At 36.2% G+C, this 14,677-nt stretch overlaps 2 protein-coding genes across 2 annotated transcripts; one reads left to right on the plus strand and one right to left on the minus strand.

The window, feature by feature from the left end:
• Positions 1 to 350: 350 nt before the first annotated feature.
• LOC139895932 (putative ribosomal large subunit pseudouridine synthase SVR1, chloroplastic) lies at positions 351 to 3,152 on the plus strand. Its single transcript, XM_071878482.1, has 10 exons — positions 351 to 794; positions 875 to 954; positions 1,048 to 1,148; positions 1,254 to 1,326; positions 1,451 to 1,544; positions 1,634 to 1,682; positions 1,757 to 1,907; positions 2,019 to 2,075; positions 2,632 to 2,687; positions 2,865 to 3,152. The coding sequence occupies exons 1-10, from the start codon at positions 434 to 436 to the stop codon at positions 2,926 to 2,928; spliced, it is 1,086 nt and encodes a 361-aa protein (XP_071734583.1). The 5' UTR covers positions 351 to 433; the 3' UTR covers positions 2,929 to 3,152.
• Positions 3,153 to 3,435: 283 nt separating this feature from the next.
• LOC139899860 (F-box protein At5g07610-like) lies at positions 3,436 to 4,754 on the minus strand. Its single transcript, XM_071882689.1, has 2 exons — positions 4,112 to 4,754; positions 3,436 to 4,070 (listed from the first exon to the last, which is right to left on the minus strand). Exons 1-2 carry the CDS (start codon positions 4,752 to 4,754, stop codon positions 3,436 to 3,438), a joined length of 1,278 nt encoding a protein of 425 aa, XP_071738790.1.
• Between the last annotated feature and the right edge of the window lie 9,923 nt (positions 4,755 to 14,677).

Consider the following 14,677-nt stretch of genomic DNA (forward strand, 5'->3'; position numbering starts at 1 on the left):
TTACCTTTATTACCTTCTGAGTCTTGATGATTGGCTTAACAAGCACATCGTCAACCTCAAACGATTTCTCGCCCGATTTTCAATCGCATATGATGAAGAGCTACCAATCCTAATACAGACACGGGAGTAGGATGCAAACATTTTTCTCAAATCCCTCAAAAAAGCCAACATTCCAATCCACTTCAACGCCACGCTGTTAGCTTGAATTGTTTTGAATTGTAATGATTCATTCATTTGGTAATGAAAAAAAAAAAAAAAAAAATTACTTTCTCATTTTTGTTAAAAATACTGAATTATTAAGTTTTAAAATTTATAATTAATTTAATTTAAATTTAAATTTATAATATTGAATTATCCCTTCCGAGCTCCGACACCATAAACCGCTAATTTCTGACTATCGGCACTCCGCCTCTCACCATCACCACCACCACCGATGGCGGTAGCCACCATAACAACCGCCCTATCCACCTTCCACATCAGCCGCAACAACCACATTCAATTCCGTACATTCATCTTTCACTCACTCTCATCTCGTTCCTCTGCATTCATCACCTCTTCACCATCATCAATTTCATTAATAAACTTTAATAATAATAAACTCGTTACCGCACCATGGATACAACAAGCTACTTCCTTCCTGGTGACGGCAGAAGCGAATCCAGCGACCAGGAAGAAAGACAAATCGAGCACCACGTCAGAACCTAGGTATTCTAAAGCTGCCAGAAGGTTTTATAACGAGAATTTCAGGCAAGTTTCGGAGCAGAGACTCAGTAAAGTTCTTGCTGCTGCCGGAGGTAATTGAACCTTATTGAATATGCAAAACATAGATGATTATGCCCATTTTTTAACCTAGTTGTGAAAATTTATTTGTTAGTGGCATCAAGAAGGAGCTGTGAGGAATTAATTTTTGATGGTCGTGTGACTGTTAATGGATCTGTATGCAATACTCCACAGGTCAGATTATTATTAGTTTATATTTATTGTAATTGATAGCTTTGAAATAATCATTTGTTTATTGGTAATATTGATTATTGATTATGTGTGTAGACTAAGGTTGATCCTAAGAAGGATATGATTTATGTAAACGGTAACCGTCTTCCTAAGAAACTGCCTCCCAAAGTTTATCTTGCTCTCAACAAGCCAAAAGGGTTTGTTTTGTGTTAATTATTACAACCCATCTGAATATTCATTTTTTAGTTTATCTATTAGGTTACATGAGTTTTTGCAGTTAACTGAATAGGTTAAATTTGCAGGTATATTTGCTCATCAGGAGAGACCCACACTAAATCGATCTTATCTTTGTTTGATGATTATATGAAGAGTTGGGTATGTACTATATAAACACCAGGCGTTACACTTTTAAATGATTCTTAATGAAAAAAACTAATTGTTTAATCATGTATGGGTTGCCCATTTGGTGTCAGTTATCTGAAGTTTCTGTTTTATCTAGGATAAACGGAATCCAGGGCAACCAAAACCGCGGTTATTTACTGTAGGACGGCTTGATGTTGCCACAACTGGACTGATTATTGTTACAAATGATGGTATTGATACAGTCACACTTTACTATGGCTTTATAACTTGTTAATAGAAATTGGATGCAGAACATAAATTCATCATTATGCTGTTTCAGGGGAGTTTGCACAGAAAATTTCTCACCCTTCATCTGGTTTATCTAAGGAGTAAGGTTCCATAATATTACAAATTGTGACATACTTATAAATTTCAGATGTTCACCTTATTTTTGTGGCTTAAGGTACATTGCAACGATAGAAGGAACAATTCATAAACGACACTTGATAGCAATTAGTGAGGGAGCAGTCATCGATGGAGTGCATTGTACCCCGGATGCAGTGGAACTACTACCACAACAGCCTGATAAAACAAGACCTCGCCTTCGCATTGTGGTAAGTTAGTTTTGTATAATAGATAAAACAATTTAATGCAGACATATTATCTACTTGCAAGTATATATTGTTATTGCTTCTCCCGTTTGAATCAAATTCGATTGACTGTAGGTTCACGAGGGAAGAAATCATGAAGTTCGAGAACTGGTCAAAAGTGCTGGACTTCAGGTATGGTTCCAATTCTTAACGAGTGCACAAAACACGGTGCAGAATAGAAAATATTTCATCTTTGAAGTTAAAAAGGCTCGATTCTACATTTATATGTAATAGGCCATTGATCTTGAAGGACACTTCAGGATGACACAATTGTGAACAATTTATGATACTATGAACAATTTACCTTTCATTATTTATAGGATAAATTCACCTTTACCTTCGTCAAGCTGAATGCCATACTAAAAGCACTATAAAAGATTTAAGATGCAATCTTTGTCAAACAGTATATGTAAACGAGTATATCTTTTATAAGTTTCTAGGAGTATATATTGGTATCTTATCTAAGTGTGTGTGAATATGGTTAGGGAGCGTATATGTACAGAAACTTTATAGACATGTCTAACCGATAGTTATATATGACATGTATAGCCGCTGACTCAATTATGTCCCCAGTGGTTTGGAGATCAGGGATATGTTCTTTTCTCTCTTATGTTGTTTTAGCCCATAGATCAAGACTCGTTCTTTAAGTTGTTGTGTTTTGATGTTCTCTTGTTTCCTATGATTGTAGATTTATTCACTAAAACGGATACGTATTGGTGCATTCAGGCTTCCACCAGATCTTTTGTAAGTATGATATAGTTTGATTTTTATCGTCTTTCATTCAAAACTTTTTATAGTATTTCCCATACATTTGTTTCCGTCCTTAGATTAGCTACCTGATACTATCAGAAGAACGGAGTTACGTTCCTAGTAGATTTTGTGGGGAAAAAATGCCACTGATATTACTGTGTGTATCATTAGGTTTGGGAAGCACATTGAATTAAAACCACCTCAGTTAAAGGCACTGGGTTGGGGCGAGAAGTAATTTGCAGGACATTATATTTATAAAGAATCAGAATGTGATTAAAGCGAGAGTCAGTTGCCTGGGCAGCAAACTATATGGATTGAACCCAATTCGTGATTATATGAAGACAATGGTTGAGTAGGATAGGATGTGTCTGGTAAAACGGTTAATTTTGTTGTTTGACCCCTTCAATACGTTCACGGACTTATATTAATTGGATTAATTCCATATTGTTCTAGTTTCAATTCAAATTGTTCTAGTTTCATGGTGAATACACTATAAGAACCACTATAAGAACTACTACAAGTACATTGTGATGCATTAACTTATAAATAGCAGTTTTTCTACCCCTTAGAACCACTATAAGAAATTAAACTAGGAAATTAAGTATGAAATAACGAGCATAAAGACTTTCCTCTTCAATCCCATTAAAAAATATTGTCAGTTTTAATAAAGCACCTGCCATTCAAATTTAATATTACATAATGAGTTTGGATCAGAATACATATCCAAACGTCCCTTGTGTTATTAAGAACCTATTTTCTCGATATAACGATGACCAACAAAAGGATGAAATGTTTTGGCGAATGCTTTTGAGTAACATCCCTCAACTTCCTGATCAATATTATCATTGGGGATATCACATAAGTGTTGGAAACTTTTGTCAAGAATATTGTACCTCTTGATATTATCTACAACTTTCACCACCATGAACGTATCTTCGTCTTCTTCACCTCTAACCACATCTAAGACTATGAATTCAAATTTATCACCATAGAACGTCCTATAGGTATGGGTCATTTTCGGGTAAGTGGCAAAAAGTTCATGGAAGTCTAGTTGGTACTTGATAAACCACCCGGAGTGATCTTTCAACATTTCATACACGTTCAAACTTGAAGGGTTCTTTTCATGAATGGTATCGACTAGATGTAGATGGCCACGAGATTCCCCAAAATAAAGTGGCCTCTTCCTGCAATAACCATACCTCACGGGCAATGTGGATGGCAATGGAAAGTCTTGTAACTGTTCAGAATCCAACCTCAAGTACATCGGGTTAGGACAATAGGGTGCCCAGTGAAAGGCTCCATTCCAATAAACTCCATATCTGAATTCAGTATAACCAAGAGGAGTGAATGTTTGCTTTTTTAGTTTCTTCCATTTCCCTATATAGGAATAATATATTTGAATGTTGTACATTCTATGCCATTCCTTACTAAAATCTTGACTCCCAAATCAGTATGTCCTGCACGAAGAATGCATACAAGTTTGTAATGAACACACTCGGTTGGATGGTATGCGAGACCCATAAAATGGATTAAAGTTTCAGCATCTGGACTTCCAATAACAGGCGGGATTAATGCAAATTTCTTTGTGGTGGGATTAAAAACGTAGTAGTTACCAGTACCGTCATATTCATATTCATATTCATATACGTTTTTATCGCAACGACAAAGTAGTAATCCATTACATGATTGCACAATTCTGATACCATGGGTATCAGGATAGAAATCAAGAGAACGAAAAGGCGGAGTGGTTGGATTTGTAACATCATAGGAAACATTCGATTCATGATAATAAAGACCAGAAGAGATAAAAAGTTTGTCAAACAGGAGAGTGAAACGAGGGTGATTCAAAAGGGACAACCATTTTTTTGAAACAAATTTGAAGCGAAATATGGACTTACCAGGGAGACCAACAAGGATTTTGGTAAGAAGGTCCACGTTGGAACCGATGAGTTCTGCAGATTCATGATTAGAGTGATCTGCGATTGAATCATGACCATGACCATGATCATCATCATCAGCTGATTTATTGAGTAGGTTGAATTTGGCTTCTGTGTTCATCATTGTTTCGAGTTGATTGATTAGGGTTAATTAATATGGGATGTCGATCGGTTAATATATATATATATATATATATAGGGCTTACGTTAAGTTTGAAATGATCTTTGCTCGTTGTGTTTGTATGAAGGTTTCGTGAAATAGCTGATGAATAGATCGAACAAATTACTTTTCTCATAGTTCTCGCTTAATTAGTCCATCCATGTAAAGATCATTTCCCGTTTTTCCTTTTCAAGAATGTGTTAATTTTATAAATGTAGAAAAATAATTAGCTCTAAATTCACAATACGGATACGTATTGGTGCATTCAGGCTTCCACCATATCTTTTGTAAGTATGATACAGTTTGATTTTTATGGTCTTTCATAACTTTTTATATATAGTATTTCCTGTTCAATTGTTTCCTTCTTCCATCATGCAGCCTTCCTTAGATCAGCTATCTGATACTATCAAAAGGAAATGTTTGGGAAGCATTAGGTTTGAAAAGCACATTGAATTAAATTCACCTCAGTTTAAGGCACTAGGTTGGGGTGAGAAGTAATGTGCAGGACCTATATATAAAGAATCAGAACGTGATTAAAGCAAGAGTCAGTTGCCTACCCGGGTAGTAAAATATATGGATTGAACCCAGTTCGTGATTATATGAAGACAATGGTTGAGTAGGATAGAATGTGTCAGGTAAAACGGTTGATTTTGTTGCTTGACCCTCCAATACGTTCACACACTTAATTTATTTAAATTAGTTTCATATTGTTCTAGTTTCAATTTCAAACGGCTTAACTGTAATTGATTTATTTTTTCTTATTTACCAGCAGAGTTAATGTATCAAAATATATCTTCTCTTCAGATGGACAAATAAAAACGAAGTTAAGGGTGTAAAAGGTTGGCATGGTGAATACACCTTCAGACGTATGTAAACTGCATTGAATTTCCTATTAACTAAAGAGACATGAGATGGATAGCAATTAAGTACATTGAGTCATTGAGATGCATTTAATTTATAAATAGCAGTATTTCTACCTCTTAGAACCACAATAAGAAGAAATTAAACTACGAAATTAAGGATGAAATAACGAGCATAAAGACTTTCCTCTTCAATCCCATTAAAATTACATTGTCATTTTTAATCAAGCAGCTGCCATTGAAATTTAATAACACAATCAGTTTGGATCAGAATACATATCCAAAGGTCACATGTGTTAAAAAGAACCTATTTTTTGGATATAACGATGACCAACAAAACGATGAAACGTTTTGTTGAATGCTTTTGAGAAATATCCCTCAACTTTCTCAATATTATTGGGGATATCACACAAGTGTTGGAAACTTTTGTCAACAATATTGTACCTCATGATATTATTTATAGAGTTGTAATCCTTTGAATCCAATAATTTCCTTGAAATCCAACGAAACATGTGGCGCGACAATCACATGTGATTAAAAAAAAAAATTCAAAAAATTTTTTTTTTAAAAAAATTTATTTAAAAAAAAAAAAATTTCAAAATTTTTTTTTATAGTATATTTTTTTTAATTTAGCATGTCAAATTCAATAACATGTGATTATCAAACCCAATCACATGTGATTGTAAAATACAATCACATGTGATTCTGAATGTCAAATCCAATCACATGTGATTGAAAAAAAAATTCAAAATTTTTTTTTCAAAAAAAAATTTCAACAGGAAATAGACTTTAATTCATTGATTTGATTAAGTTTGTTAGCGTTTCGTGATCATATCTTCAAAATCTCAGACTTTAATTCGGTGATTTGATCAAGTTTTGATCAAAAACTTGGTGTTTAAAGATTTTAGCACAAATTTACTAAAATTCGTCATTTTACTAAATAAAATTTTTTTCAATCACATGTGATTGGTTTTACAATCACATGTGATTGGCATGCAGAATCACATGTGATTTACTGTCAATTCAATCACATGTGATTAAAAAAAAATTTCGAAAAAAACAAAAAAAAAATTTGAAAAAAAAAAATTTTAAATTTTTTTTTTCGAATTTTTTTTTTTAATTTTTTTTTTCAATCACATATTATAGCGCCACGTGTCGTACTCTGGTTGGTCCCTTGAATCTCAACTTAAAACTTGGTTTCATTTGAATATTTCTCATTATTTATAACTTTCACTACCATGAACGTATCTTCGTCTTCTTCACCTCTAACCATATCTAAGACTGTGAATTCCAATTTACCATGATAAAACATCCTGTAGGCATGGGTCATGCTTGGGTAAGTGGCAAAAAGTTGATGGAGGTCCAGTTGGTACTTGATAACCCACCCGGAATGGTCTCTCAAAAATTTCATAGACATTCAAACTTGAAGGGTTCTTTTCATGCATGGTATCGACTAGATGAAGATGGCCCCGAGATTCCCCAAAGTAAAGTGGCTTCTTTATGCAATAACCATACCTCACGGGCAATGTCGATGGCAATGGCAATTCTTGTAGTTGTTCAGAATCCACCAGCCTCAAGTACATTGGATTAGGACACGAGGGTGACCAATGAAAAGCTCCATTCCAATAAACTCCATATCTGAAATTTGTATAATCAAGGGGAGTGGAAGTTTGATTTTTTAGTTGTTAGGATATTAGGACCCAAACAACGCAAGTGATTCTTCAAGATCACTCACCCACTTAATGAACGAAAGAATATATATGCGAAAAATGTAAATCGACACAAGAGATAACGTGGTTATATGCAATCGTTGTGATTGCTTTAGTCCACAGACCAACTAGAGAATGTATTTCAGTAATTTTGTGATGTGTTTTACAATGATACAATGAGTTCAATTTATAGGAGAACAAGAACACTATGTAACTAGCAAGGAATCTTCATCATGCTTCAAGTAATCATCTTGTTTACCAACTAGCTTGCTTTCCACCAACTAATAGCATGTTCACAGCCATATTTTTATGTGTAAAGTATCTCACTTTGCACCTAAAGTGAAAGGTAGATCAAACATGTCCAGATGTAAAGTTAACAACTTGATCCACTTGATGCCAGCTATCGATGCGCCGCATCTGAGCACGATGCGCTGCATATGAGCACAATCCGCATCACATTTCATGCTTCGCATTAAAAACCTTCGAACCAAAAATGCTGCATGGATGCGCCGCATCCATGAGTGATGTGCCGCATTTCACTGTTTCACGCTTACCGAAATCTGCAAAATCCGTGCAACACCTTAACTCACCTTTTGTGGCACTTTTTCCTACTTTGTTTAAATTTCTCCATACTCCAACAATCTCCCACTTGGAGACTTTGAACAAACTCCATTCATATCAATGATCTAACCAAGAACATTAAACTACCTTCGATTACCGCCAAATACCATTTGGGACACGCACGCTCAACACATACTTCGGATGAGTAGACTTTTGATAAAAGGTCTTCAATACTACTTGTTAAACTTGTAACACCATTCAAATCTCTAGTTGGGGTCTTCTCTCATCAAGTCATGAGAAGACCAATTGAGGTAATGCAAAACCTCAATTTATCTGTCGTAACCACCTTAGTAAACATATCAGCAGGATTCTTCGTACCAAGGATTTTCTCCAAGAATAAAGTGCCATCATTTATATGTTGTCGAATAAAATGATACCTTATCTTGATGTGTTTCGTTCGACTATGAAACACCGAATTCTTCCCAAGATAAACCGCACTTTGATTATCATAATACAAGACGCAATAGTCTTGTCTTTTACCCAACTCACCTAAGAAGTTCTTCAACCAAACAAGCTCTTTAGAAGCTTCTGCAATAGCCATATATTCGGCTTCAGTGGTTGATAAAGCAACACTCTTTTGTAGTCGAGACATCCAACTAACCGCCGTCTTCCCTATTGTGAAAACATAACCCGTAGTGCTTTTTCCCGAATCATCACATCCACCCAAATCAGCATCCGCATAACCCCTAATTATGAGATTGTTTTTGGAGAAACACAATCCCATATTAGAAGTACCTTTCAAATAACGAAGCAACCATTTGACCGTTTCCCAATGCTCTTTCCCCGGATTAGACATATAACGACTTACAACTCCCACTGCTTGAGCAATATCGGGTCTTGTACAAACCATGGCATACATAATGCTACCCACGACTGATGCATATGGAACCTTTTCCATATCCGTTTTGTCTTTTACCATTTTTGGTGATTAACTTTTCGATAACTTAATCGTGCTACCCAAAGGCATAGAACGAGTCTTTGAATTCTCTATATTGAACCTCCCTACTACTTTCTCAATATATTTGGATTGAGACAAGTATAGAGTACCCTTCACACGATCACGCACAATACTCATGCCAAGTATTTGTTTAGCACCACCAAGATCTTTCATCTCGAATTCGCGGGAAAGTAATCCCTTCAACTTGTTAATTTCGGACATGTTGGAACCTGCAAGTAACATGTCATCAACATACAATAATAAGATTATATAAAAAGACTTGAGTTTCTTCAAGTAGCAACAGTGATCCGCTTCACATCTTAAGAAACCAATCTTCTTCATAAAATTATCAAACTTCAAGTACCGTTGCCGAGGTGCTTGCTTCAATCCATACAAACTTTTCTTTATTTTACAAACCCACTTCTCTTTACCCTTTACCTCAAAGCCCTCGGGTTGCCTCATGTAGATCTCTTCAACAAGATCACCATGCAAGAATGCGGTCTTCACATCTAGTTGTTCTAGATGTAAGTCTTCGGATGCAACTATAGAAAGTACCAAACGGGTAGTAGTCATTTTAACTACCGGTGAAAATATCTCTTTGTAGTCAACCCCTTCCTTTTGTTGAAAGCCTTTGACTACCAAATGAGCCTTGTACCTTTTCTGGCCATCCAATTCGTTCTTGATTCGATACACCCATTTGTTTTGCAACGCCCTTTTATCATGAGGTAACTTCACTAGTGACCAAGTTTTATTCTTCTCAAGTGACCTCATCTCTTCTTTCATGGCAAGCTCCCATTGTATGGATTCTTTTGTTTTTCTTGCCTCAAAGTAACTTTCTGGTTCACCATTCTCGGTATAGAGCAAGTAGTTTGCTGATGGAGAATATCTAGGATTTGGTTTGGACACTCTAGTCGAGCGTCTTGGTGTAGGAGTAACCGGAATGGTTGGACCGGTTTCATTTGTATCCTCCTCATCACTAGAACTCGCACTATGTTCGAAATCATCACCGCTTTCCGAACTATCTCCATCATTAGTATTTCCCGACACCTCACCGTCATTCGGCAATTCACTGTTTCCCAAACTCCCACTAGAACCTGCAAGATCACTGTAGTGACCTGAACTTTTCCATGTTTATATATATTAAATGAAATTGATATTTATATGATTAAGTGTTTCCAACATGTTAAGCAATAAAACTTGTTAAGACTTTATTAATTGAAATAGGTTTTATATAGACAATTGACCACCCAAGTTGACCAGTGATTCACGAACGTTAAAACTTGTAAAAACTATATGATGTCATATATATGGATATATATATATAGTTAACATGGTATTATGATAAGTAAACATATCATTAAGTATATTAACAATGAACTACATATATAAAAACAAGACTACTAACTTAATGATTTCGAAACGAGACATATATGTAACGATTATCGTTGTAACGACATTTAATTATATATATATATATATATATATATATATATATATATATATATATATATATATCATATTAAGATATATTAATATATCATAATATCATGATAATGTAACGACTTGCGGTATTGTAAGTTTGCAAAATATTGTATAAAAGTTTGAATGTGAAATATTATTATAATCAGTTTTCATATAGAATTATAGTAGTTGAATTGTATGTTAGCTACTAAGTATGAACTTAACGGGTAGGTATTACCCGAATTAAAACTTATAAAATGCTAATATGAAGAAAAAGCTTTTATAAATGAGTTCATATTATGCTACGGAATACTCTTGACTACTCTTAATATTCTATATGATTAACTTAATTCTTTTGGCTATTTTTGAAGGAAATGGCACCGACTACTCGTCAGAACTTGAACATGAGTGAGGAAGACTTCCGTGCTTTCCTTGCAGCAAATATAGCCGCAGTACAGGCTGCAATGCAAAACAACAATAACTCAGGGTCTAGCAGTGGAGTTAACTCCACAGGAAACCGTGTAGGATGCTCCTACAAGGCTTTCACTGCCTGTAAACCTCTGGAATTCGATGGAACTGAAGGACCAGTCGGACTGAAATGATGGACCAAAAAGGTCGAATCTGTGTTTGCTATAAGCAAATGTGCTAAAGAAGATAAGGTAAAGTACGCCACGCATACCTTCACAGGTACTGCGTTAACATGGTGGAATACCTATCTCGAACAAGTGGGACAAAATGCTGCTTACACACTACCGTGGTCAGCATTCTAACACTTAATGAACGAGCAGTACCGTCCCAGAAACAAGGTCAATAAGCTCAAGGTAGAGCTTAGAGGGTTACGAACACAAGGGTTTGATATTACCACGTACGAACGACGATTCACAGAGTTGTGCCTATTGTGTCCGGGAGCGTTCGAAGATGAAGAAGAGAAAATCGACGCATTTGTAAAAGGGTTACCGGAAAGGATCCAAGAGAATATAAATTCACACGAGCCCGCCTCCATACAAAAGGCAAGTCGAATGGCTCATAAACTTATAAATCAAATTGAGGAAAGGATTAAAGAACAGGCGGCCGAAGAAGCCAATACGAAACAAGTCAAGAGGAAATGGGAAGAAACCAGTGACAAGGGTCACAATTTCAATAATCAACCCAACAATCATAACTACAATCGCACCAATTTTCGCAACAACAAACGCAACAACAACAACCACCCCAGCAACAACTACAACAACCGTTTCAACAACAATAACAACCGCAACAACAACAATCCCAACAATAACAACAAGAGACAGAAATTCTGCCAGAGATGTGAAGGATACCATCCAACTGGGCTCTGTACAGCAGTATGTACTAGGTGTAATAGAAAGGGCCATGGTGTGACAAAGTGCAAAATCTACGGATCAATGGCTAAGGGAACAAATAATGTCGGAACAAGTTATGCAGACATTACCTGTTTCGGATGCGGGAAGAAGGGCCATTACAAAAATATGTGTCCAAATCAGGGGGATAATAATGGGCAAGGCCGAGGAAGAGTCTTCAAAATTAATGCGGTTGAAGCGCAGGAAGACCCGGATCTTGTTACGGGTACGTTTCTTATTGACAATACATCTGCTTATGTTTTATTTGATTCGGGTGCGGATAGAAGCTATATGAGTAAGGATTTTTGTGCTAAATTAAGTTCTCCATTGACGCCTTTGGATAATAAGTTTATACTAGAATTAGCAAACGGTAAATTAATTGCAGCAGATAATATATGTCGGAATCGAGAAATTAAACTGGTTAGCGAAATATTTAAGATTGATTTGATACCAGTAGAGTTAGGGAGTTTTGATATGATAATCGGCATAGACTGGTTGAAAGAGGTGAAAGCAGAGATCATATGTTACAAAAATGAAATTCGCATTGTACGAGAAGAAGGAAAACCCTTAATGGTGTACGGAGAAAAGAGCAACGCGAAGCTAAATCTTATTAGTAATTTGAAGGCGCAAAAGTTAATAAGAAAGGGTTGCTATGTTGTTCTAGCACACGTCGAGAAAGTACAAACTGAAGAAAAGAGCATCAATGATGTTCCCGTCGCAAAAGAATTTCCCGATGTATTTCTGAAAGAATTATCGGGATTACCTCCACACCGATCAATTGAATTTCAAATAGATCTTGTACCGGGAGCTGCACCAATAGCTCATGCTCCATACAGACTCGCACCCAGCGAAATAAAGGAACTTCAAAGCCAATTACAAGAACTTCTAGAGCGTGGTTTCATACGACCAAGTACATCACCATGGGGAGCTCCTGTTTTGTTTGTCAAAAAGAAGGATGGTACATTCAGGTTGTGTATCGACTACCGAGAGTTGAACAAAATTACCATCAAGAACCGTTACCCACTACCGAGAATCGACGACTTATTTGATCAATTACAAGGCTCGTCAGTTTATTCGAAGATTGATTTACGTTATAGGTATCATCAAATGCAGGTGAAGGAGGACGATATTCCGAAGACTGCTTTCAGAACGCGTTATGGTCATTACGAGTTTATGGTTATGCTGTTTGGATTGACTAACGCACCAGCTGTGTTCATGGACCTCATGAACCGTGTGTGTGGGCCATATCTCGACAAGTTTATCATTGTTTTCATTGATGACATACTTATCTACTCAAAGAATGATCAAGAGCACGAAGAACATTTGAGAAAAGTGCTAGAGTTGTTGAGGAAAGAAAAAATGTACGCTAAGTTTTCAAAGTGTGCATTTTGGTTGGAAGAAGTTCAATTCCTCGGTCACATAGTGAACAAAGAAGGTATGCAGGTGGATCCGGCAAAGATTGAGACTGTTAAAAAGTGGAAAACCCCTAAAACTCTGAAGCATATACGCCAATTTTTAGGACTGGCTGGTTACTACAGAAGATTCATCCAAGATTTTTCCAAAATAGCAAAACCCTTGACTGCATTAACTCATAAAGGGAAGAAATTTGAATGGAAGGATGAACAAGAAAAAGCGTTTCAATTGTTGAAGAAAAAGTTAACTACGGCACCTATATTATCATTGCCTGAAGGGAATGATGATTTTGTGATATATTGTGACGCCTCAAAGCAAGGCCTCGGTTGTGTATTAATGCAACGATCGAAGGTAATTGCTTATGCGTCTAGACAATTGAAGATTCAAGAGCAAAATTATACGACACACGATTTGGAATTAGGCGCTGTTGTTTTTGCATTAAAGACTTGGAGGCACTACTTATATGGGGTCAAAAGTATTATATATACCGACCACAAAAGTCTTCAACATATATTTAATCAGAAACAACTGAACATAAGGCAGCGCAGGTGGATTAAATTATTGAATGATTACGACTTTGAGATTCGTTACCACCCGAGGAAGGCGAATGTGGTAACCGACGCTTTGAGTAGAAAGGACAGAGAACCCATTCGAGTAAAAGCTATGAATATAATGATTCACAATAACCTTACTACTCAAATAAAGGAGGCGCAACAAGGAGTTTTAAAAGAGGGAAATTTAAAGGATGAAATACCCAAAGGATCGGAGAAGCATCTTAATATTCGAGAAGATGGAACCCGGTATAGGGCTGAAAGAATTTGGGTACCAAAATTTGGAGATATGAGAGAAATGGTACTTAGAGAAGCTCATAAAACCAGATACTCAATACATCCTGGAACGGGGAATATGTACAAAGATCTCAATAAATATTTTTGGTGGCCATGTATAAAAGCCAATGTTGCTAAATACGTAGGGGAATGTTTGACGTGTTCTAAGGTCAAAGCTGAGCATCAGAAACCATCAGTTCTGCTTCAACAACCCGAAATCCTGGAATAGAAATGGGAAAACATTACCATAGATTTCATCACTAAATTGCCAAGGACTGCAAGTGGTTTTGATACTATTTGGGTAATAGTTGATCGTCTCACCAAATCAACACACTTCCTGCCAATAAGAGAAGATGACAAGATGGAGAAGTTAGCATGACTGTATTTGAAGGAAGTCGTCTCCAGACATGGAATACCAATCTCTATTATCTCTGATAGGGATGGCAGATTTGTTTCAAGGTTTTGGCAGACATTACAACAAGCATTGGGAACTCGTCTAGACATGAGTACTGCCTATCATCCACAAACCGATGGGCAAAGCGAAAGGATGATACAGACTCTTGAAGACATGCTACGAGCATGTGTTATTTATTTTGGAAACGGTTGGGATCGACATCTACCATTAGCAGAATTTTCCTACAACAACGGTTACCACTCGAGTATCGAAATGGCACCGTTTGAAGCACTTTATGGTAGAAAGT

This window comes from Rutidosis leptorrhynchoides, chromosome 3 (genome assembly GCF_046630445.1).
Source record: "Rutidosis leptorrhynchoides isolate AG116_Rl617_1_P2 chromosome 3, CSIRO_AGI_Rlap_v1, whole genome shotgun sequence".
In the NCBI taxonomy this organism is placed as follows: domain Eukaryota; kingdom Viridiplantae; phylum Streptophyta; class Magnoliopsida; order Asterales; family Asteraceae; genus Rutidosis; species Rutidosis leptorrhynchoides.